Source organism: Cnephaeus nilssonii (genome assembly GCF_951640355.1).
Source record: "Cnephaeus nilssonii genome assembly, chromosome: X".
NCBI classification, from domain to species: domain Eukaryota; kingdom Metazoa; phylum Chordata; class Mammalia; order Chiroptera; family Vespertilionidae; genus Cnephaeus; species Cnephaeus nilssonii.
Window position 1 is genome coordinate 70,224,944 of NC_137071.1, and position 27,861 is coordinate 70,252,804.

Here is a 27,861-nt window from a genome sequence, read left to right on the forward strand (position 1 = left end):
GCATGCCCTGTCACCATGCTAGTTAGGGAAAAACATATTTCGGAGACCAGGAAGTTCAGGTAGGTCTGGAAGGATGGTCTTTCTAAAAGTCCAAAATTCCTGATCCCATTCTGACAGTGTTGAGCATCGTAGGAGATCTGAAGACCTCTCATTGGATTGTATAGCAATGCCCTACCCCAATGCAGCCCATGACTGTTCCAACCTTGCTGAGAGGTAGAGAACCTATCACCTTGCCTTCCTTCCACCCTCAAGAAAACCTGACTGGGTCACACAGGGCAGCACCTGAGGATGGGAAATGCTAATTCTTTGAGCCTGTGGTAGGAGGAGGGGCAGAGGGCACAGTAAAGGCCAGGCTCTGGGTGGGAGGTGGCAGAGCAAAGAGTGGTGCAGATTAAGATGATAAATGTCGGGATCTAGTAGCAGTGGTCTGAATAGTCTCCGCTAGAGAAATGGAAAACAGAGAGGCTTCAGCAAGGGAAGGTCATCCCAGAGTATGTCCAAGATTTACTTTCATGAGAAACAGGATAGCATGGAGAAAATCTGGATTAGAGTAGACAAACCATCTTGTGCAGCCACCGTCGGCATTATATAGTATAGACCCACATAGTTTTGGGATTGGCCAATGAAGTTCTGAGTGGCAGATCATGAAGAAACTGTTTAACCTCCTGGTGGAATCTAACGGGGAAAGTCCATCCACGAGGAAGAAGGAGGCCAGCAGTTAGACTCTCTAGTCCTGATCCTATTCACAGTGCCTGGTGGATATCTTCTGACCATAGCACTTTATAGACAACCCAGTAGAAGATGTTGAAGATGAGGAAAGTGAAAGGGAAGACAGCCCGAGAGATGGTGTCAATCCTCTTGGCTCGGTCCACGTAGAGTTTCCGCATGGTTTCTCTCTCCCTTAGAAGAGGGGCTGGAGGCTGGGGGCTATAAATGCTAGAACTTTCCATCGGACCTCCATCCCTTGCCTGCAGGAAGTGGCCCAGGCCATAGCCATGGAAATAGAAGCGATTTTCTCGGATGATATCTTCCTCCTAGAATTACATGGAAGAAAAGGCAGAATGTGAGGACACAGCTCTAAGGCAGAAGGATAGAGAGCCGTCCATACAAATATCTCACAGGTGAGGCTATGCAGACAAGGTGTCTAGACCACTGCTACTAGATCCCGACATTTATCATCTTAATCTGCACCACTCTTTGCTCTGCCACCTCCCACCCAGAGCCTGGTCTTTACTGTGCCATCTGCCCCTCCTCCTACCACAGGCTCAAATAATTAGCATTTCCCATCCACAGGCCTTTTGCATGCTTTTTTTTTAATGGCCACAAAACTACTCATGAGATACATATATGCTAAGTGTCATATGGTATGTTACGATTTCATTTCCATTTGCAGATAAGCCCCAAGCTGCTTTTTTAAAATGGATAACATCATTTAGAGCCATCTAAAAGCTGGTGAAGTACCAACCCACTGTGGGAGGAACATTTCAATGTTATCTCTGACTGATAATAAACAGAATAAACAAAAAAAATGAAATCTTTAGAAAGCACAGTTGAGATTTTTAGACTTGCTGAACTTGAATTCAATGATTTTCAAGAGCTACAAAATTAATTCTCCATTTACATGGTATCTTTTAAAAATATATATATTTTATTGATTTTTTACAGATAGGAAGGGAGAGGGAGAGAGAGAAATATCAATCAGCTGCCTCCTGCACACCCCCTACTGGGGATGTGCCCGCAACCAAGGTACATGCCCTTGACCGGAATCGAACCTGGGACCCTTGAGTCCGCAGGCCGACGCTCTATCCACTGAGCCAAACCGGTTAGGGCTACATGGTATCTTTTAAAAATTGTTTATCTCCACTCAAAGATGAAAATTCCAAAAATTTTAAATAACCTAGTGAGTTATCCAAATGAGGGTAAAGCTGATTACTCTATTGCAGATATATGTGTTTCTCTGCAAATCAGCTGATTTCGACATAGGGGTCAGTACATCTAGGGTAACATTTCTTATCCAGTACACATTCCTTTCATCTATGCTACATGCATTATGACGAACACATTAACACTGAGGAAGTAAATTTTATATGAGCACTAAGTAATGTAGCAGACTATGCAAAGTTCATTTATCTAATCTTCAGCTGACAACTTTGCATAGCTATCACACAGCTGAGAACCAGGAAGTAAGGACAGAAATATAGAGTTAGAAGTAGAGCTAGAGAGAAAAAGAGAGATAGAGAATGGGAGAGATAGAGGAGGGAGGGAGGGTGAGAGGGAAGGGGGGAGAGAGAGAGAGAGAGAGAGAGAGAGAGAGAGAGAGAGAGAGAGAGAGAGAGAGACAAAGCCCCTGCATGATCAATAGAGCTTTACTCATATAAGAGCCTTTCAGGCCCCCCCACTCAGATCCTATTTACTCTTTGTTTATATACAACTCAAACACGCCTAATTTTGTCTACTTCTAAAGGACACACTACCATCCGAAATGATAGTTCACAGCTTGGAAATTAGACAGAAGACAAGTAAATATATACCAGAACCTAGAAATACTTCACTCAAAGATGGTTATAATTTTTAAGAGTATTGATGTTTACAAGAGTAAAAGCTTCAGCTAAGAAAACACCTGAAGTGAAATGCCCTCTTGTGGAATGATGCCAACTACTTTCTTGGTTTGCCCAGGACTGAAGGCTTCCTGAGACTGGGGACTTTCAGTGCTAAAACAGAATAAGAAATATGCTTGTTGAATGGATGTGACATAGATATACATAAAATGAATAAAGTAGATTTTTACACATGCTATGCAATTAGAAGGACATCATAGGGTTCTTATAATGGGACATCTGAAGTTGTGATAACATATTGTAAAGTGGCTTCATAGATGAGATGTTTGTCTGTTGGGTCCCAGTGACCCTTAATTATTATATCACTAGAAGGCCTAGCCCAGTGGTCGGCAAACTCATTAGTCAACAGAGCCAAATATCAACAGTACCACGATTGAAATTTCTTTTGAGAGCCAAATTTTTCAAAGTTAAACTTCTTCTAATGCCACTTCTTCAAAATAGACTCTCCCAGGCCGTGGTATTTTGTGGAAGAGCCACACTCAAGGGGCCAAAGAGCCACATGTGGCTCGTGAGCCGCAGTTTGCCGACCACTGGCCTAGCCTATCATCAGGCATCAGGGAAAGGCAAGCTCAAAGCAGAGATTCGACAACAGATCCCATGTCTTTTCCTGCTTCCTATAGGCTCATGGTACCAACTTGGGAAAAAGCAGTAGTCCTGTTCGCTGCTGTGTCCCCCATGCCTAGCACAGTATCTGGCATCTAGTAGGCATCCAGTGGATAGCAGTTGAATAAATGAATGATCTGATGAGCCACATGCTTCAGAATATAGGACAGGGAATGGATTTTTTCACATGGTGCCAGATCTTACTCAGTTACAAAGTCCTTGCCAGAAAAAAAAAAATTACTCCTTGCCCCACCTCTGCACAATGTCCTCATGCTCTCAGCCTCTAGAAAGTGTAGCACCTTTGGCATAGGGAAGAATCTCTCTTAAGTTTCCCCACAAGAGAGCTTTGCTACCCAATCATTGATTTTGCCAGGTTTTGTGGAGATAGTTGTGTGAGTAGTAGGCCAGAGACAATTCACAACTGTGGTTTTTGCTTTGGCCCTGAGTTGCAGTGGGGCAACCTTAGCTCTCTGCTCAGTTATTTATGTAACCTCAGTCACCAAAGTCCCTGGCTCACCTAACCTGTATTCTCAAATTCATTTCCACATTATTCCTACATGAGAGGTTGTGCTGGACCCATTTTAGAAATGAAGAACCAGAGGTAAACAAAATAACCCCCAAATAATTGAAAAATAAGGGGATAAATAAAAGGATTTTCTATTTTGCTTTCCAGTTCAGGTCCCTCAGATCCCCCATTCCTCACTGCTCATCTTGATCCCCTCAGCCCCCCAGCAAGAAGATACAAGCATGAACTATATTTATTTGCAAAAAGCTCTGCAAGAGAATTGAATCCAATGGCTGTTTCTGTTTTTATAGATCTCATTATTTCCCCCTTTTCTCCAATCACAGTAAATTTAAAGGGAAATATTTCCAAGGCTGAAAAATGCTATTTTACACAGGAGAAAAAATGTGGCTAATATAGAGTAAGTGGTTCTTGGCTTTAAGAAAATTTTAAAAATGTATTACACCATTTGTAGTTGGGGGAGCAAAGATAAGTGACCTGAAATCCAAGGGTGGGGGTCCTGTATTTGGGTATTATCTATTTAGGCCCATTTCTGAGGGGTGTGTGTGTGTGTGTGTGTGTTGGGAGGGATAATAGAGACTTAAACACCACATTATTGCTTCCACAGTTATTGAAATAGAACATTTTTTTGTTGTAGCTATATATAGGGGAGGAGGGCTGGGGAACTAGAGAGGGAAGATATTCCAAAACCAACCTGGTAAGGGAATGCACAGTGTGGGAGGTGAGGTGTGGAGATGGGAAAGAGTGATAGGTATTGAATGATAGGTATTGAAGTGAAGAGAAGAGATTGGAGAATGGAGGAGGGTGCTGGGGAAGGGACAGAGGCAAGCAGCATTGTGGGGCCAAGCCCCTGAGAGGACTTGGCAATATTTTGAAATTTCTTCAATTTCTCAAGGTATCCTATTGATAATAGCAAGGCTTCCTCTCTCTCCAGCTTGAAAAATAGCCCTCACCAGTCAGCCTACAAAGGTTGGTGAACTGGGTTAAATGGTACTGTGTCCAGAGCCTGGTGCTAGGCCTCAGTGAGGTTATAAAATCAAGAGAGACAGACCCTTCCCTGTGACACTTAGACTAGCTGGGAAGACAAATCAGAAATGTATGGGAAAAGGGTAACCTACTTTAGACAGTGACATGGAAGAAGACCATCATGCAGTCGAGTTTGGTGGTTGAGGAGAGATTAGAAAAGAACAATATTAAGCCTGGAGTCGGGTGAACAGCTGGCTGGCTCCTAGAACACACCTAAAACTCGATTGGCTATGGGTTCCCTGAAAAGCATGTGGATTATCTCCCTTCCCTTAAAAGGGCTTCTCTCAGACTAAAGACTGCTGCTTCTCCAGCAGGGCCCAGAGAGAGGTTCTAAAACTGGATCAACTCTGCATCAATTTTTTCAGCCAGCTCAGTGACTTCCAGGATCCCTGCTACCATTCCTCTGGGATAGCAGTGGCTTTAGGAAACTCAAAGTGGGCCAAGGACTAATGGTTTGGATTTTCAAGTTTTATTTACATTAATAGTAAGCCCAGCCAACTTTCAGGAAGGATCCATGAGCCTAAGTAGGGCCCAAGCTACTGTTGTAACTCATAATTGAGCACTGGTTATGACAGACTCCATTATGAGATCAGGATCCACCTATATACAACCAGGAGGGGATAGGCTGTGGGCAGTTCGGGGAGGGAGAGGTGAAGGGAAGGTGGTGGGGCTAGTGTCAACCAGTAGCTCTACACTAACTGCAGCAGTCTTCTGTTGCTGGGACACCCACACAGGCAATTTAGCTGGCAAAAGGAATCTGGAACTGTTTGGAAGCCTACTCTTCTTTTCCAAGGTAGGCATTGAGAAGGCATCAAGATAAAAATTCCTATAACAATAGGATTTTGGTAGCTGCAGGAAGGTTTGACTTAGCTAAAGAGGGGGTAGGGGCAGTTATATTAGAAAATAGTGCATCCTCTTGCCCTTATGCCAAGTCTGTATATTTTTCTATCCTTCAGCATGGGATAGGAAGGGCTTATAGGTCTCTTGAAGAATGGGTCTTACTCAAGGAGATGCAGTTATGAATCATTCCACTAGAGGGCAAAATTCCCAGGGCCCAACTAAAGGATTAAAGCAGGGCAAGAATTGATAAATTCCTAAAATCTGATAGATGAGACAGGAGCCCTGCCTTCATCATGACATATGGTAGGGGTACCTCAGGAGCAGCTGAAGTGGGAGGTGGGGTGTTAAGAGGAGAGGAGCTTTAGTGCTAGAGTGTCTCCAACAGGGGGCTCAGAACATCATTTTTCTCCTCCCTTCCCTCTTCCTCCTCCCCAGAGATATGTGCTTGCCCCTCTGGCTTTTGAGCCCCCATACTAGGCAGAAAGCAATGAGTCAGAGCTTTAGACAGACAGGAACTCTGTGTGTGATGATTAAGCGACCAGTATGTAGATCAGCAAAGCTTTCAGCTTTGCTCATACATTGACACTTGTTTCTGTGAGAGTGGCTCAGGCATCTCTGTTGCCATGACAATGTACCTAATACCTATTGTCTAGGCATTGGGGGGTAAACTGCCTCCATTGTCATGACGACAAGATCCTTACTCAATTTCCCCAGGTGATCACTCTATTGTAGAAGATATGGGGTTAGCAAACAAGAGTAAGAGAGAACAATTCATTTCCAACAACTCTGATGCATCCAATGAAGTTCAAGGCAAAGAAATCCAACAGCTAGAAGAGGCAAGTGATGGCTTCTCAATTCCAGCATAGCTATAAGGGCCCTTTTAAAATCCTCTCCTAAAAGGCACCAAGGCTGGACTCTTGAATTCTTTTGTTTTGTTTGTTAATCCTCACCCGAAGATAATTTTCCATTTTATTTTATTTTATTTTATTTTATTTTATTTATTTTATTATTGATTTCAGAGAGGAAGGGAGAGGTAGAGAGAGACAGAAACATCAATGATGAGAGAGAATCACCAATCGGCTGCCTCTTGCATGCCCCCTATTGGGGATTGAGCCCGCAACCCCGGCACATGTCCCTGACCAGAACCGAACCCGGGACCCTTCAGTCTGCAGGCTGACGCTCTATCCACTGAGCCAAACCAGCTAGGGCTTCCATTGATTTTTAAAGAGAGTGGAGGGGATGGAGAAGGGGGAAAGACAGAAAGAGAAAAACATTGATGTGAGAGAGACACATCAATTGGTTGCCTCCCACATGGTACAACTGACCAGGCCGGGGATCAAGCCTGCAACCGAGGTATGTGCCCTTGACCAGAATTGAACCCAGGACCCTTCAGTCCATGGGCCAACGCTCTATCCACTGAGCCAAACCGGCTAGAGCTATTGAATTCTTAATCAGTATATGACAACCTGGAGTACCTTTCTCTTGGGTGGAAGGAGAGCCAAGAGCAACCATTACTAATTCTCAAAACAATCTCATATGGATTAACCTGATAAGGTTCTAATACTGGCTAACATTTTTTTCAGTGTTTATGTGCCCAGCTCTGTGCCCATGCTCTTAATCACTCTAGTAGATTGCCCTATAGACATTAGTGTTCCAATGGACAGATAAGGAAATGGAATCAAAGGGGTTAAAGTACTTAATTTATCTGTGACCACCTGGGGACTAGAATCCAGGGTTTCTGATTGCCTGTCTAGTCCTTGCAGCCCTAGGTTTGGTCTAGTTTGTGGGAAGAGTGGTAGGAAGAAAGGAGTCCTGGGGAGAAAGTTGGCCCCTCCCTAATTATACACACCATGTGCTGGCGCCTCTGCCTTCTTCGAAGTCTTATAAATTCTTTATGCTGACAGGAGACAAAATTCACAGCAGCGTACTCCAGCAGGGCAGCGAACACAAAGAGCAGGCACACAGCCATCCAGATGTCGATTGCCTTCACATAGGACACCTGTAACATCCATCAACAGAGCAGTCAACCTTTCTAGAGTTCTTCCATGGCCTATCCAGTGGGTTGCCAGCCCATATCAACTACCTGGTGTTCTTCAGTTTTATCTTGACTTTCTTCTGTTTTTTAAAGAAGCTTTCTACCATATGTCCCATTGTCTGAAGTCCTATGTCAGATTATCCTTCACCTCTCTACACTGTCCAACCTCCACTTCCATCTACTTTCCTTCCTAAACCTACCTACCTCCCTCCCTTCCTTCCTTCCTTCCTTCCTTCCTTCCTTCCTTCCTTCCTTCCTTCCTTCCTTCCTTCCTTCCTTCCTTCCTTTTTGTACTTCTACTTCTGATTCTGATTATTCTTTTTTTTAAAAATGTATCTTTATTGATTTCAGAGAGGAAGGGAGAGGGAGAGAGATAGAAACATCGATGATGAGAGAGAATCATTGATTGGCTGCCTCCTGCACGTCCCCCAATGGGGATCAAGCCCACAACCCAGGCATGTGCCCTTGACCGGAATCGAACCTGGGACCTTCAGTCTGCAGGCTGATGCTCTATCCACTGAGCCAAACCAGCCAGGGCTGATTTTTTTTTATTCTTATCTTCTTCTGATTCTTTGTTGTTGTTGTTGTTGTTAAACCTTACCCAAGGATATTTTTTCCCATTGATTTTTAGAGAGAGTGGAAGGGAGGAAGGGAAGAGAGAGAGGGAGAGAGAGAAAGAAACATCAATGTGAGAGAGACACATAGATTGGTTGCCTCCTGTATGCACCCTGACTGGGGCTTTGGATCAAATCTATAACCTAGGTATGTGCCTTGACTGGGAATCGAACCTGTGACCTTTTGTTGTGTAGGCTGATGCTCTAACCACTAAACACACTGACAAAGGCATCTTCTGAGTCTTTTCTTTCAATAAGTAGCAACTAACATGAGTGTTGCATTTGTTGGCTCTTTTCTCCCCCCCCCCTTTTATGTTCTAGAGTTCTCACAGCCATGGTGGTAATTGGTCAGGGTTGGTTATTCCCCTAAGAGACATGTGAGGACACTTGAGGCCTAAGAGAAAAAGTCTTAGCCAAGATCACCCAGTGAGAAGGCATAATCTTGGGGTTAGGGGTTCTGAGCTTTTGATTCGGTGGCACTGCCATTTACCTAGGCCGAAGTCTCAATATCATATCAGGAGTTCCTCCCTTTTCCTCCTCCACCCCTGTTCTTCCCTTGACCCTGTGGTTTTTCCTCCAGCTCTTTGTGAGAGTCCCCTGCTAAGGACTTGAGCTCAGTGGCAAGTTGGGGCCTCATATCCCACACGGGAGAGCAGAACAGGGAAGGGATCCTAAGAGAGCGCTATCTAGTCCTTAGTGCTGTTCTCTCACTACCTGTCTTGGAAACCCTTAAGTACTTTTCTCTCTTGTTTCCCTTGTGAATATTGAATACTCACTTCTGGAATAGAGTTGTGGCTGAGTGGGACCAAGAAAAGGTTCAGAACTCGAGTTTATGAAGTCAGACTTGTAAAGGTTTACCTCCTCGACTAGATTGACTCCCTACATAGTTTTGAGCAGCTGAGCTCAGCCTAGAGGGGTCCCTAGCAAGAACAGAATTGATGACAGACCACTTCTTTCACCAGCTTCTGCTATGTTGGACAGTGAAGGTACTGCAGACTCCAGGTAAGGAATAGGTCTCACTGGATAAACCTTCCATCTTCGTGGTTCTTAACTTGGGCATTTGGCAATATTTGGAAACAGTTTTGGTTGTACAATTTTGGGGTTGGTGGTGGCTACTAGCATCTAGTGGGTAGAGGCCAGGGACACTCCTAAACATCATACAATGCACAGGTCTCTACCCCGCATCCCCTTCACACACACACACACACACCAAGGAATTATCTCGCCGAAAATGGCAAGGGTGCTAAGGTTGAGAAACCCTGCTCTACCTCTTTTAGGGGCATTCCACTGAGGTGGGTGATAGTGGTGGGTTGCTAGGCAACCCTGATTAAGCATTCTTTTATTTCCATTTTGCCACCTACTACTAAGAGGGCATCCTCTTTAATTCTCTATCTCCAAGTCCCACTGTGCTCCCAGGGATGTCTAGTAACTGCTGCAAAGATTAACAATGAGGTAATGATAAGCTAGGTCTGTAAAGGGCGTTGGATCATCAAAAGGAAAGGACACTTGAAGCAGCAGGAAGAGTCTTGTTAAGGATGAGTTTGTCAGTAGTATATCTTAAATATCTCTGGAATCCATCCACTCACTATCCTAGCTCATCTGAAGGACTGCAACAATTTCCTAAATGGTCTCCCTGCATCTATGCTTGCCATCTCCAATCTGTTCCCAAAACAGTAGCTAGAGTTTTGTTTTCAAAATGTAAATGTGATTATATCACTCCCCTGCTACCAACCATTCATTAGCTCTTCAGTACCCTTACAATACAGTCTATACTTCCCATAGTGTAACATCTTAGTTACCTCTGCCTACTTCTTCAGTTCCATCTTACCCCTTGCAATCTATGATCCTGCCATGGTGAACTATTTCAGTAGTTTCCCCAGGAGACAGTATCTTCCTGTCTCTCTTACCTCAATAACTTTTACTTTACTATTCACTTCAGATACCACATCCTTTGGGAAGCCTTTCCTAAACATTCCAGTCTGGATTGGTTGCCTCTGCTCTATGTGCCTAGGTTACTTATAATTTCTTAGCATCCATCAAATACAACTGGCCATTCCTTCACTAGACTGAACTTTTGGATGGCAGGGACTATTTCTATCATATCCACTGTTCAATCCCAGAGCCTAGCTGAGTGCCTGGCACATAGTAAATATTTTTTGAAAGAATGGATGGATGGATGGATGGATGAGTGGATGGTTTAGCAATGTATTTTTCTGTACTGGCTTCTGTTTCCTGTTTTTGCCCTCCTCACTACTACCTACCCCAAGAACTATGGGCCATTTAGATTGCAGGATCTCGAGAGAATTGGGTCACTTCTCCAACTGCTGTGGCTTTAGGTCTAATCTTTCAGTCCCTGGTAGAATATTCCATTTAGCCTTTCCATTCTACACTGAGCCACCTGGCATTGTATATATCAAGAATGGCAAGGAGACAGAGATCAATGCCTTTGGGACCCCCACATGACAATGAAGAAGTGGTTTCCTGGGGACATGAGGAATGACTATCCCAGCTGAGTTCCTTCACAATGTGAGCCTCTGCTTCTCTCATCCTCCACACTAGCGTTGTACTGGGGTGGGATTGGTATGGTTTTCAGAAGCCCCTGACCTGGCCCCACCTCTTTCTTTGGGGCTTCCACCAAATTTAATGTTGCATACACTCAAGAATGAGCAGAAGCTCCCTGATTTACTCAATCCCTTGTTCTGTGGGGGCTGGTCAGTGAAACTATTTTGTTTGGGGTACATACATGCCTTCATATTTTGCTTACTGGATAATAGGTCAACAAAAAGGTCATCAAAACCTACTGAGAGGGCAAGACAGAATGAGTTAGAGTAGAATCTCTTTGCGTGGCAGTGGCAGTAAACTAGGACAGAGTTCTTAGGTCTGAACTACTTTTCTGCCTCTGGTCTTCATGCAAGGCCATTAGCACAAAACGGCCATAATAGCCCCTCCTTAATACCCCTGACCATTTAGAAAACATAATCATAGGAAAAGATCTCTGACAATTTCCCCTGGGACACTCGATACTAATCTGAACTTTGTCACCAATTATCCCTAAAGGTGTTGGACCACCTCAAAGATTTCCTGGTATCTTAAAAATAATTGGGATCATCACCAGCTGCTTTAGCTCTAGGTCTACCACTCAGTTATTTCTACCCTGACGCCTAATAATTACAATAATAGCTAGCATTTATTGAGTGGTTACTATTTGCCAAACACTTTTCTGTGTTAATACATTGTCTTACTTATTTTTTTGTAATAATCCTCTAGAAGAAGTAATATTCTTTTTTCACCCTTGTTTTTGGAAGAGGTAATATTCTTATTCCCACATTACAGGAGAGGAGATTGAAAGGTTTAGAAATTTTCCTAAGGTCACCATTAGTAAATGATAAGGCTGGGACTTAAGCCTAAATATGCCTGACTCTAATCTCTCTTAACCACTACTCACTCTCATTTAGCAAATTGGTAAATTTACTAGGGATGTCCAGATTACCCCCTGTTTAAGTCCTCAGTAAACTTCTTAGGAATGAGCACTAGGAGATGAGAGATCACAGGTCCTGGTTCCCATCAAATCAGAACAAGAGGGAATATGTTCATTGTAAAATCCACAAGGAACTCTGTTGTTTTTGCTTCCCATGATTTCTCTGTGGCCTAGTACAGTGTCTGGTACATAGTATATGCTCAATAAATATTTATAGAATGGATGGGCTTTCTCCCTGTTTTTTTTTTTTCAGAGACTTGCTGACCATAGGACTTTGAGGTGACCTCTAAATTCCATACATGAAGACACAAGGCAGGGAGAACTTAGCCCAGTCCCATCAGCACAAATCTTTTAGCATAATCAAAACATCACCAGGCCCCAGATGAGCAGAGTCCACTGACTTTAATCACTATTTGCTACCTCAACTTTTTCTCACCCCAAAAGAACAGACATTGTCTCTAGAGCTCTTTGTAATAGTATCTGATTTCTGACACAGTAAGAGACAACTGTTGGTTTAAAATGCTTATATTTCTTTGTTTCTTGTGGGCCATGACCTTGAGAAGGTCATTCTGTATAGGCTGTATTATCCTCATCTGTACCATGGGGGAGGGAAACTTTCTACTTGCTAAGGGTCTTTTCATCTTAGACATGGTAGTATTTCCTGGTGAAAGTCAAAGTAAATCAGGCACTGTCTCTACCTGTTCCCTAGCCAGACAGCATCCATGACCCCAGCTTCCACACTGTTAGCCGTATGTTATGGGGGAAGAGAATGCAGCCACTTGCTCTTGCTCAATGGCTCTTCTCTACCTTAAATCCAAGGAAAATAATGAGCAGGTGGGGTTTGAGATGAATGGGAAACAGGGAGCTCTATGGCAAGCACGTTCTATTGCATGTCTCTTCACCTTTGGCAAAGAGGCTCGGGAGCCAGAGCTCTGAGTGGTCATGGTGAGCACGGTGGTGATGCCTAGGCCCACACGGGCAGGTGCAGCATCCATGTTGATCCAGAAGGAAACCCAGGACAGGATGACGATGAGTAGGCTGGGGATGTACATCTGAATCAGATAGTAGCCCATCTGCCGTTCCAGGTGAAACTTTACCTCTATGCAGGTGAATTTCCCTGCAAGGAAAGAGGTGAGGTATGAGGCCCCGGTGTCCAGCCTGCAGCTGAGCCTGAGAGGCAGGACTAGGGCAGTCTTATCTCCAAGGACTAGCCTCTGGGTTCCTCAGCTGGACCAATAAATGAGTCTTCAAAATGGTCCCAGGGAGTGCCAAATGTGTTTTGAGGAAGCTCTCAGAGCAGCCATCAAGGACTTGACCTCCTGCTCCCAGCATTTTCGTTTCCAGCAGAAGGCCTTCCACATGATATCACTACAAGAGGATTAAGAGCAGAAGGGCTCCAGAGCTAGACTTGAATTCTGAATCTTCCATTTACTAGTTATGTGACCTCAGGGAAAACACCTAACCTTTTTGAGTTTCAGTTTCCTTGCTTGTAAAACAGAGTGATAATAATATCAACTTCATCACTGGGCTATTGTGGGAATTAAATGAGATAATGTATTTTCGGTGTTGAGCACATAGGTAGCTGGTACTACCATCATTATTAAGAAAGCAATGAGCTTAGACTCCACTCAAATCTCAGCAGCCTTGCTTGGGCTTGCTGGTACACTAGAAACTCTCTAACAACAATGATTCACTGAAATAAACACTGTCTATGTCTTAAGCAAGTGAGAGCAGCTGAATAGCAAACATCTGGAAACAATGTCCAAGAGAGACCAGCTGTGGACAGCATGCAGCGGGTTGGTTCCTATAGAGCATCAGGCAGCAGCATTCTAGTCCACCAACAAAAGTGCATTGGCTCCAGGCACATGTATCAATGCTTTGCCTCCTCTGCCAGCCATCTTTACTTTGCGCTGCTTCCCACACGCTGAGGCTAAGAAAACACTAGCTCAGAGCTTCTCTTAGAGGCAGAGGTTCAGAATAACCAAAGCAAAAAGCAGAGGATGTGTATACTGTTATTTTATTCTGGCTTAGGCTTGCTGTTATCAGGCCTGACTGATTCCTCAAGGCTGGTGATTTCATGAGTGATTGGTTATGGCTTTGAAATGCTGTGTGATGCTGTGATCTACTGCTCCCCTGGTCCACCCCACCTCACCTCACTCTGGGCTTCTTGCCATGACATACCTTTGCTAAGTATCCATATATATATATATATTTTTTTTGGTTATAGCAGTTTTGTTTGTAATGACAAAATTCACACTTGTTTAGTACAGAAAAAAAGTGAGAAGTAGAGAAGGAATAATAATACTCACAAGCTGACAAGCCCCTACTAAGTACTCTGATTTTATTAAGTTTGTCTCATTTAAATCCCATAGGAACTCTTTAGGGCAGGAAAATATTATTTTCCATTTTACAGATAGAAATACTGAGGCTTGAAGAGATCAAGTTATGCTTCTTAAGGGTACCCACTGGTAAATGGTGGAGCCAGAACTCAAGCTCTGCTCTGACTCCAAAGTTCTTGCTCTTATCTAAATATAGTACATCACACTACTTTAAAAACATTTTGTGCTATTTCCTTCCAGAATTTTAAGCCACGTGCTTTTGATTTGTTTCTTTTACCACAATATATTATTCTGTGTATACAACTTTGAATCTAAGCCTTTTCCACTTGTACTTTCCCCTGTTGATATAAGCAACTTGCAAGCATCCTGTTAAACATTTGGGTAATACCCCACCAAGCAGAGGCACTATGTAATTTACTTAACCTCTGTCCTATTGGTGGATATTTACAACAATTCCATGTTTCTGCTAGTATAAACAGTGACCCAGGAGCCTTCTTGGGATCTAAAGTCAATATGATATTTTAAAATATTTCCTTATAATAAATTCCAAGGAATGGGGATTCTTGGATCATCAGGGAGGAAAACATTTTTAGCTTCTAGATTCAAGTTTCTCAAAACATGCCCCCTGGACCACCTGCATCAAAATGCTCAGGATGGTTTGTTCAAATGCAGACCAGAATCTCTGAGGGGTAGAGCCCAGGAATCAACATTTGAATAGGCTTTCCAGGGGACTACATACAAATTGCCAGGTTTCACCCCTCAATAAAGGTTATACCAAATTCCACTCCCACCAGCATTTAAAAAAGTTCAAAGGCCCATTCCTCTCTTCACTCCCCATACAGAAACTCACATATTCGTAGGGTGGCACACCATAGGAGGTACCTAGGATCTCTCCTCTTCACCCTGTGATCTCTATCTCAGGGTCATAAGTCTTAGCAGCCAAATTGCCAAGGGAATTGAGGAAGCAGCAGGGGCAGATGCTCTGGCAGCTCCTCTCTACTCCCTAGCCCAGTGGTCGGCAAACTGCGGCTCGTGAGCCACATGCGGCTTTTTGGCCCCTTGAGTGTGGCTCTTCTACAACATACCATGGCCTGGGCGAGTCTATTTTGAAGAAGTGGCGTTAGAAGAAGTTCAAGTTTAAAAAATTTGGCTCTCAAAAGAAATTTCAATCGTGGTACTGTTGATATTTGGCTCTGTTGACTCATGAGTTTGCCGACCACTGCCCTAGCCCATATTTCACACCTGGGTAGACAAGCCAGTCCAAGAGAGTTCAGCAGCGTTGGCAGTAGTAGAAGGTGTGGACAAGAAGCTGGCAAGTGCCCCGAGGCCTATTCCCTCCTGGTTCAGCCCAGTCATTGACTACTTCCAGATGTATCTTCACCCCCTTCCCCATGAAGTTGACCCCAAGACAGGTGGAACACTTCCATTCAGTGGCACAGGCCCATTTGCTCTGTAACATGTGACAGGGACAAGAATATGGGCTTTGGAATTAGATCAATCTGAATTTGAATTCTAAATCAGCCATTTACTAGCTGTGTGATTTGAACAATTGATTTAACTTCTTATTAGAACCTCAGTTTGCCCTTTCAGAAAAATGGGGCCGATAACCCCTACCATAATGAAATGAGGAATCTAAAGCATTTAACACTATATCTGACATAGACTGAACCTTCCATAGAAGTTGGCTGCCTTGCCCCCTTCCCTCCCATCTGGAGGCCCTCCTGTGACTCAGAGCCAGTGAAGATCCTGGGTGTTTACCTGTGTTGTAGTGTTTGGTACAATAGCCTAGATCCTTTTCATCTCGCAAGATAAACTGGGGCAGAGTCAGCCCCTCAGCCACTTGGACAGCAGGAGCATCTTCCAGCCACTCAAACACGAGGTCATTCATGGTATAGCCAACTGAAAGTGACAGAGATGGCAGAGGGTTGCAGATTGTGGGTGTTGGATAGGGGTAGGGTGAGGGTTAGAGCTGGCCAGAAAGAACAGATGAGGAGTAAGGCCTGGATTTTAGGAGCTCCATGCTCATCTTGGGAAGGGAAACCTTTCTGAAGGGGCTACTTGGTCAATTGTCTCATAGGCCCATCCTAAGTGGGCAAATTAGAAAGATTTCCAGCTTCTTTCCTACCTAGTTCTCAGGCATTAGAAAGGCCCAAAGAGAAATTATTCTGGCAGACCTAGAAAGCAGGTCAAAAGGTTGGAAAGATGTCAAGGAACCCAGCTGGAAACTTCCTGCCATATCTCAAACCCAGGGAAGTAAGCAAGTCTACCAACCACATGTCTCAAGCAGAGCCAGCCTTAGAGCCAAGGCTTCTGCTACCTCACCCCAGGGAGGAGAGAGCTGTTTATACCTTGCCAGTCATGCTTGGGATAATGTGTACAACATAGAGTCTTAGCCTGAGGAAAATGGAGAGCTAACATCTGAACATGCCAAGTTGCTCACAGAGAGTTAGAAGTTTGTGAAGGCTCCTGCTACATCTATGACCATATTCACACATGTCAGATAGAAATGGAAGCAGAAACACCAAGGCTCACAAATGTCCAGAGTAGGGCCTTGACCCAGAGTAGCTTGTCATATTAGGAAAGTCACATCCCCTTCTGTAAAATGCTCTACCTACTTTTTAGAATTGTGAGAGAGTATTGTGAACCTAGTCATGAAATTGGTTTATGAACTCTAAAGAGCTGACCACACACGGCACATTCTAGCTGACAAACTTATTACATGCTGGAAACAGCTTAACGAGCCTTGTTTTCTGAGGACTGAGTGGATGTCTGCTGATCTCAAAGTCTCACCTTGCCCAGGAGATGGCAAAGGAGTGGACATAGGTGATGGTTCAACCTTGTCCTTTAGCTTCTCTGCACTTGGGGCAGCCCCTGCAGGCTGGAACCTCTGCCATAGAGTAGCTCTTGGCTGACTTTGCCACCCTGGGCACTGTCCTAAGCCTAGAACTGTCCTCTTCCACCACTTTACAAAGTTTCTCTGTGTTCATGAAGTATTCAGATTCAAAGAGTACCCCACCCCTGTCAACTCTGGCAGTTTTACAGGCATCTTGAATGTCTTAACTCAGGAGGAGTTGAAGTAGAATTACTTCAGGCACTGTGAGAGGGAACGTATTTGGGGCAGAGGAAGTGCCCCTTAAATGGCCCCTCATAACAAGCATAAGGATGTTTGTATATAAGGTGGGCCTTCCCATTCCCAGCCCCATGGAACAGCCAGGTCAGCAAATTGTGGGGGAATGGAAAAACACACTGGGTTGGGTGTTAGCGAGCCCTGGCTTCTAGTCTCATCTGTGTCAAGAATTGTGTGTGCTTGGCGATGTCCCTCCCCACTCTGGGATGCCCTTTTCCTGTCTGGAATATCATGAGATGGAGTTAACTAGCTGGGATCCCAGGCCTTACTCTGTGACTCTCTAGGGACACTTACAGCTCTCCAGCTGCATTGTGCAGGTCTGGATGTCCATGGGGAAGTTCTTGAGGTCCATTGGGCAGGACAAAATGAGGGTCAGCCTGGCAGGGACAGTAAGAAAGAAGTGACATTGGTTTACTGGGACCAAGCACAACACAGGGGACCCTCCTTCCACCCCTCAGATTCTACTGGCTTCTTCCTTTTGACCCAAACTCTCCCAAATACCTGATGCTGTAGAGCACATTCCCATTCTTGAAGATGCGCAATAACTTGTTGTCTGTGGTCACCTCATGGAAGTTGGCCCCTTTCTCATTGGCAAAGAACAGGTCTGGTTTCCAGATAGAGTCCAGCATGGAAGGGTCAAGGTCCAGCGAGTCGTCAGGATATTCTTGGTAGGCCAGTCGTGGGTCGTGCCATTGCTGCCGCAAGAAGACATTCACCCGATAGTCCTGTGAAGGTGCAGATATGGGCTCATCTGAGGCAGTGATATTCCAGGGGCCCAGCAAGCCATACATGGACAGGAGGGACATGAGATGGAAATGTTATCACATCTCAGGGGCAATGGGCATTATCCACTGGAAAAGGAGCCTGCCTTGGGCTGATATGTCAAGGATGGAAAGGTAAAAGACATTTATTTATTTATTTTTTTTTAATTTCTTTATTGATTAAGGTGTCACATATTTGTCCTCATCCCCCCATTCCCATCCCACACCCCTCCCCTTGGATGCCACAACCCTCTGTTGAACTTAAGCACTGGTTAGGCTCATATGCATGCACACAAGACCTTGGTTGATCTCTCCCCCCTCCCCCCACCCTCCCCTATCCTCCCTCTGAGGCCCGATAGTCCGATCGATGCCTCCTTGTTTCTGGTTCTGTTCTTGTTCATCAGTCTATGTTGTTCATCATTTACCCTAGATGAGCGAAATCATGTGTCACTAGAGATGTACTTATAAGAATTGAATGTGCGACGAGCAATAATAGTTATGCTGACAGGCAAATGAATCAGTCTGTAGTGAGTTTCTTTCTGGACCAACAGTTCTTTTGAGACCCAATATCAATGTCCACCAGTTCCCTATGAGTACATGTCGGCACTGACCCCTCAGCTCTGGATGGTGGACAAATGGTGGTAATGCAGGTCCGACTCCCTCTGGTTTGGTCTCGGCCGGACCCAGGGGCACTGATTCACCCGGATCCAGGGGCCCACGGCCTCACCAGGACCCGGGGCCAGGTTCACCCGGATCCAGGGACCCACGGCCTCACCCGGACCCGGGGCCAGGCTCACCCGGATCCAGGGGCCCGCGGCCCCCCCCGGACCCGGGGCCAGGCTCACACGGATCCAGGGGCCCGCGGCCCCCCCGGACCCGGGGCCAGGCCCACCCGGATCCAGGGGCCCGCGGCCCCACCCGGACCCGGGGCCAGGCCCACCCGGATCCAGGGGCCCGCGGCCTCACCCGGACCCGGGGCCAGGCCCACCCGGATCCAGGGGCCCGCGGCCTCACCCGGACCCGGGGCCAGGCCCACCCGGATCCAGGGGCCCGCGGCCTCACCCGGACCCGGGACCCAGGCCCACCCGGATCCAGGGGCCCGCGGCCTCACCCGGACCCGGGACCCAGGCCCACCCGGATCCAGGGGCCCACGGCCTCACCCGGACCCGGGACCCAGGCTCACCCGGATCCAGGGGCCCACGGCCTCACCCGGACCCGGGACCCAGGCTCACCCGGATCCAGGGGCCCAGGGCCTCACCCGGACCCGGGGCCAGGCTCACCCGGATCCAGGGGCCCGCGGCCTCACCCGGACCCGGGGCCAGGCTCACCCGGATCCAGGGGCCCGCGGCCTCACCCGGACCCGGGGCCCAGGCTCACCCGGATCCAGGGGCCCAGGCTCACCCGGATCCAGGGGCCCTCGGCCTCACCCGGACCCGGGGCCCAGGCTCACCCGGATCCAGGGGCCCTCGGCCTCACCCGGACCCGGGACCCAGGCTCACCCGGATCCAGGGGCCCACGGCCTCACCCGGACCCGGGGCCAGGCTCACCCGGATCCAGGGGCCCACGGCCTCACCCGGACCCGGGGCCAGGCTCACCCGGACCCGGGACCCAAGCTCACCCGGAGCCAGGGGCCCGCGGCCTCACCCGGACCCGGGTCAGGCTCACCCGGATCCAGGGGCCCGCGGCCTCACCCGGACCCGGGGCCAGGCTCACCCGGATCCAGGGGCCCGCGGCCTCACCCGGACCCAGGACCCAGGCTCACCCGGATCCAGGGGCCCGCGGCCTCACCCGGACCCGGGACCCAGGCTCACCCGGATCCAGGGGCCCGCGGCCTCACCCGGACCCGGGACCCAGGCTCACCCGGATCCAGGGGCCCGCGGCCTCACCCGGACCCGGGACCCAGGCTCACCCGGACCCGGGACCCAGGCTCACCCGGATCCAGGGGCCCGCGGCCTCACCCGGACCCGGGGCCCAGGCTCACCCGGATCCAGGGGCCCGCGGCCTCACCCGGACCCGGGGCCCAGGCTCACCCGGATCCAGGGGCCCGCGGCCTCACCCGGACCCGGGGCCCAGGCTCACCCGGATCCAGGGGCCCGCGGCCTCACCCGGACCCGGGGCCCAGGCTCACCCGGATCCAGGGGCCCGCGGCCTCACCCGGACCCGGGGCCCAGGCTCACCCGGATCCAGGGGCCCGCGGCCTCACCCGGACCCGGGGCCCAGGCTCACCCGGATCCAGGGGCCCGCGGCCTCACCCGGACCCGGGGCCCAGGCTCACCCGGATCCAGGGGCCCAGGCTCACCCGGATCCAGGGGCCCTCGGCCTCACCCGGACCCGGGACCCAGGCTCACCCGGATCCAGGGGCGCATGGCCTCGCCCGGACCCAGGGGCACGTGGCCTCACCCGGACCCGGGGCCCAGCCTCACCCTGACCCAGTTCCCAGCCTCACCCGGACCCAGGGGCACGCGGCTTCACCCGGATCCGGGACCCAGTGGAGTTTCGTCTTCTTGATCCCAATTCCTGTTGGTCAATTCCCTCTCAGCAATTCCTTCGGCCATTTTCTCAGAGTTCCAGGGCAGCCACCGCAGAACTCGTTGGGCGGCGGGCTCGGCAAAGCTCTGGTGTGCCCGGTGCGCGGCGGCGGGCTGGTCCGGGGTGGCTGCGTCGGCCCTTGGGTCTGCAGCGGTGGCCGGTCGCCGAGCGTGCGCACCTGGCCGCTTCCGGGGCGTTGAGATTCTTGAAGGACTCGGAGGTCAGCAAGCGCGTAGTCTCCCGCCCCATGTCTCCCAGGGGCTCGTCTGTCCGTGCTCGGCAGCGAGTGAAGCCTTCCCCTCAGCCGGAGACCGCTGGGGGAACTGCGCCGAGCACGTTCCAGGCCGCCATTGTGTCGCCTGAGCCGTAGTTTTTAAAGTGTGGTCTTTGGGTCACCGGCATCAGCTTCATCCCGCGTACCCCTCTCTTTTATTCTAGTTGTATAGCATCCGCTCAGTTAGCCCTCCGGTGGTTCTGGATGGTGTCCGCTCCGCTCTCCCGTTGTAGTCTCAAAACCGTTGTGGTAGGCAGCAATCAGGCTTCTGCCCTATGCCTCCATCTTGGTCCTTGTTTGTATAGTTAAGTCTTGATTGTTGTTGGTGTCACTGGGAGGAATTGTCCTCCAGGCCTATTGGCCGTGCGGACCCTCTGTGTCTATAAAGGAAGAGTTGCTGTGCGGGAGACACGCCTATGTGCCGGGTCTTGGTGCAGCAAGGCTTCGGCGCTCACTGCGTCTGCCTCTTGAATGTGTCCCTTATGGGAGTGGTCGAAATCTGATGTCATCTCACACCGACCACTAGATGCCTTCGTTTCTGGGTCTCCAATGGAGTGTAGGTCAGCTACTGCCTGTGGCCCCTCAGCAGGAATTACAGCATCCCTTATATTCGTGACCTGTTTCGGTGTCTTCCCCTTTTGGCTGCCTCCCTATCGCTCAGCTTCCCCAATCTCCCTAGGTGGTCGCTCTTGATACCCCCCTTTGTGGGCTGAGTGCAAAGTCTTGGTGTTGTTAAGCCTTGATTGCTGTTGGTACACTGGGAGGATGTGACCTCCAGTCCAATTGGCTGTGAGGATCAGCTGTGTCTATGCCGGGAGACAGCCCCATTCAACTAGACTTGCAAAATTGTAAAAGCCTCTGTGTTCAGCTTGGATGGGGCGGAGTTACAGGGCGGAGCCTACCGCCTTGGCTTCCCATCAGCCCCGCCCTATGAGGTTCCTGTGTCTCAGTGTCCCTCTGTACTCCCAGCAAACACCTCTGAGAGAAAAGCGCCCTGGAGTTTCGCGCGCTGCCAAACAGTCTAGTTTCTCCCCCAATGAATCTGGATTCCCAGATTCTCTCCCGGAACTGGGTTTCCGTGTAGTCAGAATTGGGGCTCACCTCAGTCTGGCGCTTTTGTCTCCTTCCCTCCAGGGCGACTCAGCGGCACAGTCAACAGCCCATCCTCCGCGCACAATCCTGTGTGCGCCTCTGGTGCTCTGCTCTTCGCCGCCTCTCTGCATCTCTGCCTTACAGCCCAGCTTTCCCCAGTATGAGCATGGCTTCCCCGGGTCTTTCCCGGAACTGGGGTTCAGTGCAGTTGGAACTGGGGGTTCAGCACAGTCCGGAGCTTTTGTCTCCTTCCCGCTAGGGCAATCCAGCAGCACAGGCAACAGACCCTCCTCTGCGCACATTCCCGTGCGCGGCTCCGGCGCAGCTCCTCTGTGTCTCTGTCCCACAGCCCAGACTCCCCCAGCATGAGCCCGGCTTCCCAGGGTTTCGCCGGGCACTGGGGTTCAGTGCAGTCGGAGCTGGGGTTCAGCACAATCTGGCGCTTTTATCTCCTTCCCGCCAGAGAACGCCAGCCAGGTGGCCAGCCGCCCCTTCCTCTCCGGCTCCGGCTTCCCCGCACGCGCGCGGGCTCGTGTCTCCGCCCGTGTCTCCATACCTCAAGCTTTTACGGCTTCTCTGATTTTCCTTGTAGTTTTCTTTTTCCTTCTAATTGTGCGCATTTCAGTCAGCCAGCTTTCCTGTGGTTCTGGATGATGTCCGTTTTGACTTTTAGTTGTGTTTTTGATATTGTTGTGCCCGGCTGTAGGTTAGGTGTTTAACCTATGCCGCCATCTTGGTTTCAAAAGACATTTATTAAGCACTTACTATGCACCAAGTTGTCTGCTGAGTGCTTTATGTGTTTCACCTCATTTAAATTTCAAACCCACCCTGTGAGGAGGGTGTTGTAATTACCCCCATGTTACAGATGAAGAAACTGAGACAGAGATTTAAGTAACCTGCCTAAGGTCACACAGCTATTCGAGGTAGTCAGGATTTGAACATAGGCTTTCTGATTCCAAAGCCTGTGTTCCGCAGCAAGCTACCTCCCAAGCTGGACCATCTGCTGCTTAGAATAATCTGCCTTTATCACTGAAACCAGGGACTGGGGAAAGAATTCCTCCCAGTGATCAACTTTACACAATGCATCTCGTGGCTTTAGCCATGACCATGAAACTGGAAGAGGACAACAGAGGGAGAAAAGGCTTGCTATCTAGAGGGCTTCACCCATTCACACTAGAGTGGAAGTGGGGAACAGAGAGACCTTACCATGGTAGTCTCAGTGACGGAACCGAAACTGTTGATGAAGATGTTGCAGGTCACATTCACGGGTGGGCCTAAGGGTAGCAAAGCACAGTCACATTGGCAGGGCATTCCATGTGGCTGGGAACAGGTTCCCGGACTCCCTCCCTGAGCTTAAGGCTAGAGCACTGCTAGGAAAGGGCAGTGCCCATGGGCAACAGGGAGGAGAAGCTCCTTCTGAATTATAAGAGCTAGCCTTGTACCTCCAAATTCAGGCAATAGGAGCTATCTTGGCAGTGTGTCCCCAAAAAGGCGAGGGGAGGGAGGGGTTTTTTAGAATGAATGATTTTTACCTTTAAAATTGGGTCGAATCCTGGCATCATATCCAGATGTCTGCCCCATAAGCTTGTCAAGGAAATCAGAGGGCGACATGGGCTGGGACCCCTTGGTCCCAGATTTGATTTCCTCTTTTGCCAAGGCCACCCTGGACAGGAGAGATAACATGTCTGAGGCCAGTTGTATTCTGCCTTTACCACAGACCCTCTCTTTCCCAGTTCCTAATTACCTCTGGCTGATCTTCCCATCAGGCAGAAGGATGGGACAGAATGCATCTCTGGGTGCCACAGCCATAAACCAACATGGCAGCTCACCAGTTAGGTCTAGAAAATGGCTTTCACATATATTAGATTTTTTACCCTCACCATTCTCAGTGTAATGGGGGTAAGGACTATTATTTCAATTTTACACATGAGAAAACAGGCTTCCAAAAGAAGAGGGACTTGTGGGGCTATAAAGTGGTGCAGCCACTATGGAAAACAGTATGGAGGTTCCTAAAAAAAATTAAAAGTGGAATTACCATATGATCCATCAATTCCTCTTCTGGGTATTCATCCAAAGAAAACAAACACTCATTTGAAGAAAGAGATATTTAGCCTTATATTTATTGCAGCATTATTTGTAATAGCTAAGATATGGAAGGAATCTAGGTGAACATGGATAGATGAATGGATAAAGAAGATACATACACTGGAATATCACACAGCAATAAAAAGGAAGGAAATATTGCCATTTGAGACAACATGGATGGACCTAGAGGGTATTATGCTAAGTGAAATAAGTCAGAGAAAGCAAATACTGTATAATCTCACTTATATGTAGAATATAAAACAAATAAACAAACTGAAAGATGAATGGCTTGCCCAAATCTCACAGCTGGTGAGTGACAGGATCAGGACTCAAACCCAAGGCTCATCCGGCGTTCTATTTCTTTCTTTTTAATTTTTAAAAATTTCTTTATTGATTAAGGCATTACATATGTGTCCTCATCCCCCCATTCCCCCCCAACCCCCCACTCATGCCCTCACCCCACCTGTTGTCTGTGTCCCAGCGTTCTCTTTCTGAAGATGCCTTGAATGCACTCAAAGAAGAGTGACCACTCACTGGAAATACTAGTAAAGTGGCCATGGCAACATTTTGCCTACCTGACCTAGCAAAGGATTGGAAGGGCTCAAGGATAATAAATCCCTGAGAGTTGGTTTCAGTTTTTTTGGCCTTCATGCTGAGCCACTCAGGCTCTATGACAGTGATGGCGAACCTATGACACGCGTGTCAGCACCGACACACGTAGCCATCTCTGATGACACGCGGCCGCTGAGGTGGCCGCATGCCGAGGATGAAACATTTGCTGCTCCTGAGGATGAAACATTTGCGAAATAATGTCTTTTCCTCAAAGTGACACACTACCCGAGTTATGCTCAGTTTTTTGGCGAAGTTTGACACACCAAGCTCAAAAGGTTGCCCATCACTGCTCTATGACCTAGCTTCTGGAGAGGGAGGCTTGGCTTCTGGCATTTGCTCCAACAGGAAACTGTTTTGAGATGGACTCATTTCAGGATTGTGGCAACTGCAGGCAGGTAAACATGCTTTGGCAACAAAACAGGTTGGGAAGCAGGGCTCTAGGAGCATCAGAAAGCCTCCCAGTAGGAGGGTCAACTACTATCTTTTCCTTCTAACAGCTTGATTTTGAGAAAGGAGCCAGTGTGCTTTGGCCTAGGCTAGAGGCCATCCCTTTTTTCCCTTGACAAGTTTCCCTCTAAGAGCAGCAAATACTCTTCCACATGCCAGCTTTTCTGCTTACTAGCCAACAGCTAGAGGAGGGACCAGGACCTCGGGAAAGCCTGAGGGTAAGGGTGGGGCTCAAGGCCTGAGCTCAGGCTGGACTCCTGGATGGAACCTTTGCCTCCTGCTTCTCCTGCCATCACCACTGCTCCAGGCCTCGAGCTAGCTTCTCCATTGCTGCACCGTGTGGTTCTTCTGGGTCCCAGTCTCCTCTGAGCCAGCGGGCTCTTCTTTCCCAGTAAATCTATACACCCGCTAGTAATGGATACAACAATAAAAATAGCTAAGGCACCATACTAAATGTTTTGCTCACCTTATCTAGTTTTGTTCTCACATCAATCCTCTCAATAAGTACTATTGTTATCCCCATTATATAGATAACTAGCGTTCCTGTTGTAGGAAAAATCCTGCAATAGGGTTTCCTGCTGCACTCTACCCCGCCCCGCCTGCTCTCCTCCCTTGTCCCCCGCCCCACCTTCTCCGCCAGCCCCCCTGCTTTTCTCCCTTTTCCGCCAGCCCGCCCCGCTCTCCTTCCTCCTCCCCCGGCCCCGCCTCCGCTCCTCCCTTCTCCCCCGGCCCCACCTCCGCTCCTCCCTTCTCCTCCCCTCCCCCCCCCCCCCCAGCTTGCTTGCTTCTCCGCAGCTTTGCTCCCTTCTGCAGCTCTTGGCTTCTTTCTATGCTGTCTTGATACGCAAATTAGCCGCCATCTTTGTTGGGTAATTTGCATACTCGTCCTGATTGGCTAGTGGGCGTGGCTTGGGCTTAGCGAAGGTACAGTCAATTTGCATATTTGTCTATTATTAGGTAGGATGAAACTGAATACCAGCAAGGTGAAGCCACTTGTTCACAATCAGAGAGCTAGTAAATGGTAAAGTTAAAACTCAAACCCAGAGCTATTGACTTCAAAACTAAGTACATCTACCACAATACTGTGATGCAAGCAGGTCAGGGTGGGCTGCCAATGAGCCAGAGTGGGAGAAGACCAGTGGCAGCTATACCCTGGCCACCTAAAATCCTGCCTCCTTGAATCCCCTGAGTGGAAGGAAGCCCTTACCCTGACACAGAGGCCACCTTTGCCCCAAGCAGGAGCTGCGAGAGCAGGTGGCCTAAGGAGACTGAACATCCGAGAACGCTGGTGGTGGTGCAGCGGTAAGCAGAAGTCCATGGCTTCACCACAGGCTGTTCACACAAGCTAGGTGCTGCTTTGGCCACCAGCCATCTGCCTGCTGGCAGGCTACAGGCCCCTGCACATGGAGCAGCCAGACCCTTGCCACCCTCCTCAGCCCCACTCGCAGGTCACCTCTCCTAGCCCCAGCACCAGGACCCTGGCACAAGCCTTGGTATTCACTGTCTTGGGCTCCAATCACTGAGCCCTTTATTCTGGGGTTACCTTGTCTGTGGACCTGAGAGCAGAGTCACTGTGTGTAGCAATTCCTTCCTCCCTTTCATTCCTGGGAAGACCCAAATGGCAGATGGGGAAGGTTCAGAGCTGAAAATCTTGCTCATGCAAGGCCCTGCAGTGGGGTAAGAAGAGAACTCCGATCTGCTCCTGGGTATCTGAGTGACCTTGGACAGGTCATATCCCCTCTCTAAGCCTTAGTTTCCATGTGTACAATAAAGGAGTTGGACTCAAGACTTCCTAAGGGCCTGCCTTGCTTCAATTACTCAAGCAGGAATGCTGCCACTGAAGCTTGGGCCTTGAGGTAGCCTCCCCTCCCCTCCAGAAGGTCCAGCAAGGCCCAGATGGGTGCCCACTTCTGCCTCATCCTCCTATCAACTCCAACTTAGTTGCCATTCCACGTTGGGCTGTTTTTCACTCTTAAGAAATTTACCCCCCCCCCCCCCATATTTCATCCCTGTCTTCTAGCCAGCCAACATGTCTGCAAGCAGTAAGGCAGGAGGCTCCTCAGAGGTAAGCAGTCCTGGTGTGTTTCTTGAATTAAGAGGAGGAAGATAGTACTGCAGTGGCCCTCACCCCGCCTCCACTTTGGGAGGTACCGTTCTTATGGCCAGTTCAGCCCAAGCCACAACCATCTTTCTTCCTAAGCACATCCTGTTCACCTAGACTGTCTCCTGGTCGAATGAGAAGTGTAAATGAGTTGGGGGACATTTGTAGGGAACCTATAACATGTCTTGCTCCCAAGCCAGGGAATGACTTACACTTAGTGCCCACCCAGGGACAGTGAGCAGCCATGTGCACACAGGCAGGGTGACTGCAGAAAGCCAAGGTATGGTCAGCCTAGATTCATTCCGATGTTGTTTGGGGCAAACCCCTGCTACTCAAAGTCTCTTGGGTGGGCAGCTAGCAGATGTTGGTGTCATTTTTAGGGATCTGAGCAGTGTAGGGGGATAGGATTGGATGACAGGACAGATGGCCTCTGTTCTGCGGCTTAGCTACCTAGCCCCTCCCTAGGCCCAGAAAACTCCCACCCATGCAGAAACCTTCTTATCAGCTCCAGAGCCTTTACCCACTTCATGAAAGGCTCCTGGGTCCTGATTGGGGGAATGTGTGTCCTCCCCTGGAGCCCTCCAGAATGTGGGGTTTTTGCAAACTTAGAAAAAACTGTGACAAATGCCCCTGCTGCCCCCGGCCAGAGTTTGCATGCACCTTCTTCTTACCCCCACTCAGCTCACCTGAGGAGGACCTGCCCTGGCAGGGTCCAGAGGAAAAAGAAGGAGAGGGTTGCAGGAACTCGAGTTGTCAT

At 48.6% G+C, this 27,861-nt stretch overlaps 1 protein-coding gene across 1 annotated transcript; it reads right to left on the bottom strand.

Annotated features, from left to right (window-relative positions):
• Positions 1-717: 717 nt before the first annotated feature.
• LOC307096383 (glycine receptor subunit alpha-4) lies at positions 718-27,861 on the bottom strand (the record flags this gene model as incomplete). The annotated part of the gene is made up of 9 exons (XM_079765998.1): positions 718-1,034; positions 7,460-7,609; positions 12,640-12,854; positions 15,835-15,975; positions 17,498-17,580; positions 17,705-17,928; positions 23,066-23,133; positions 23,392-23,522; positions 27,791-27,861. The coding sequence occupies 9 exons, from the start codon at positions 27,859-27,861 to the stop codon at positions 744-746; spliced, it is 1,374 nt and encodes a 457-aa protein (XP_079622124.1). The 3' UTR covers positions 718-743.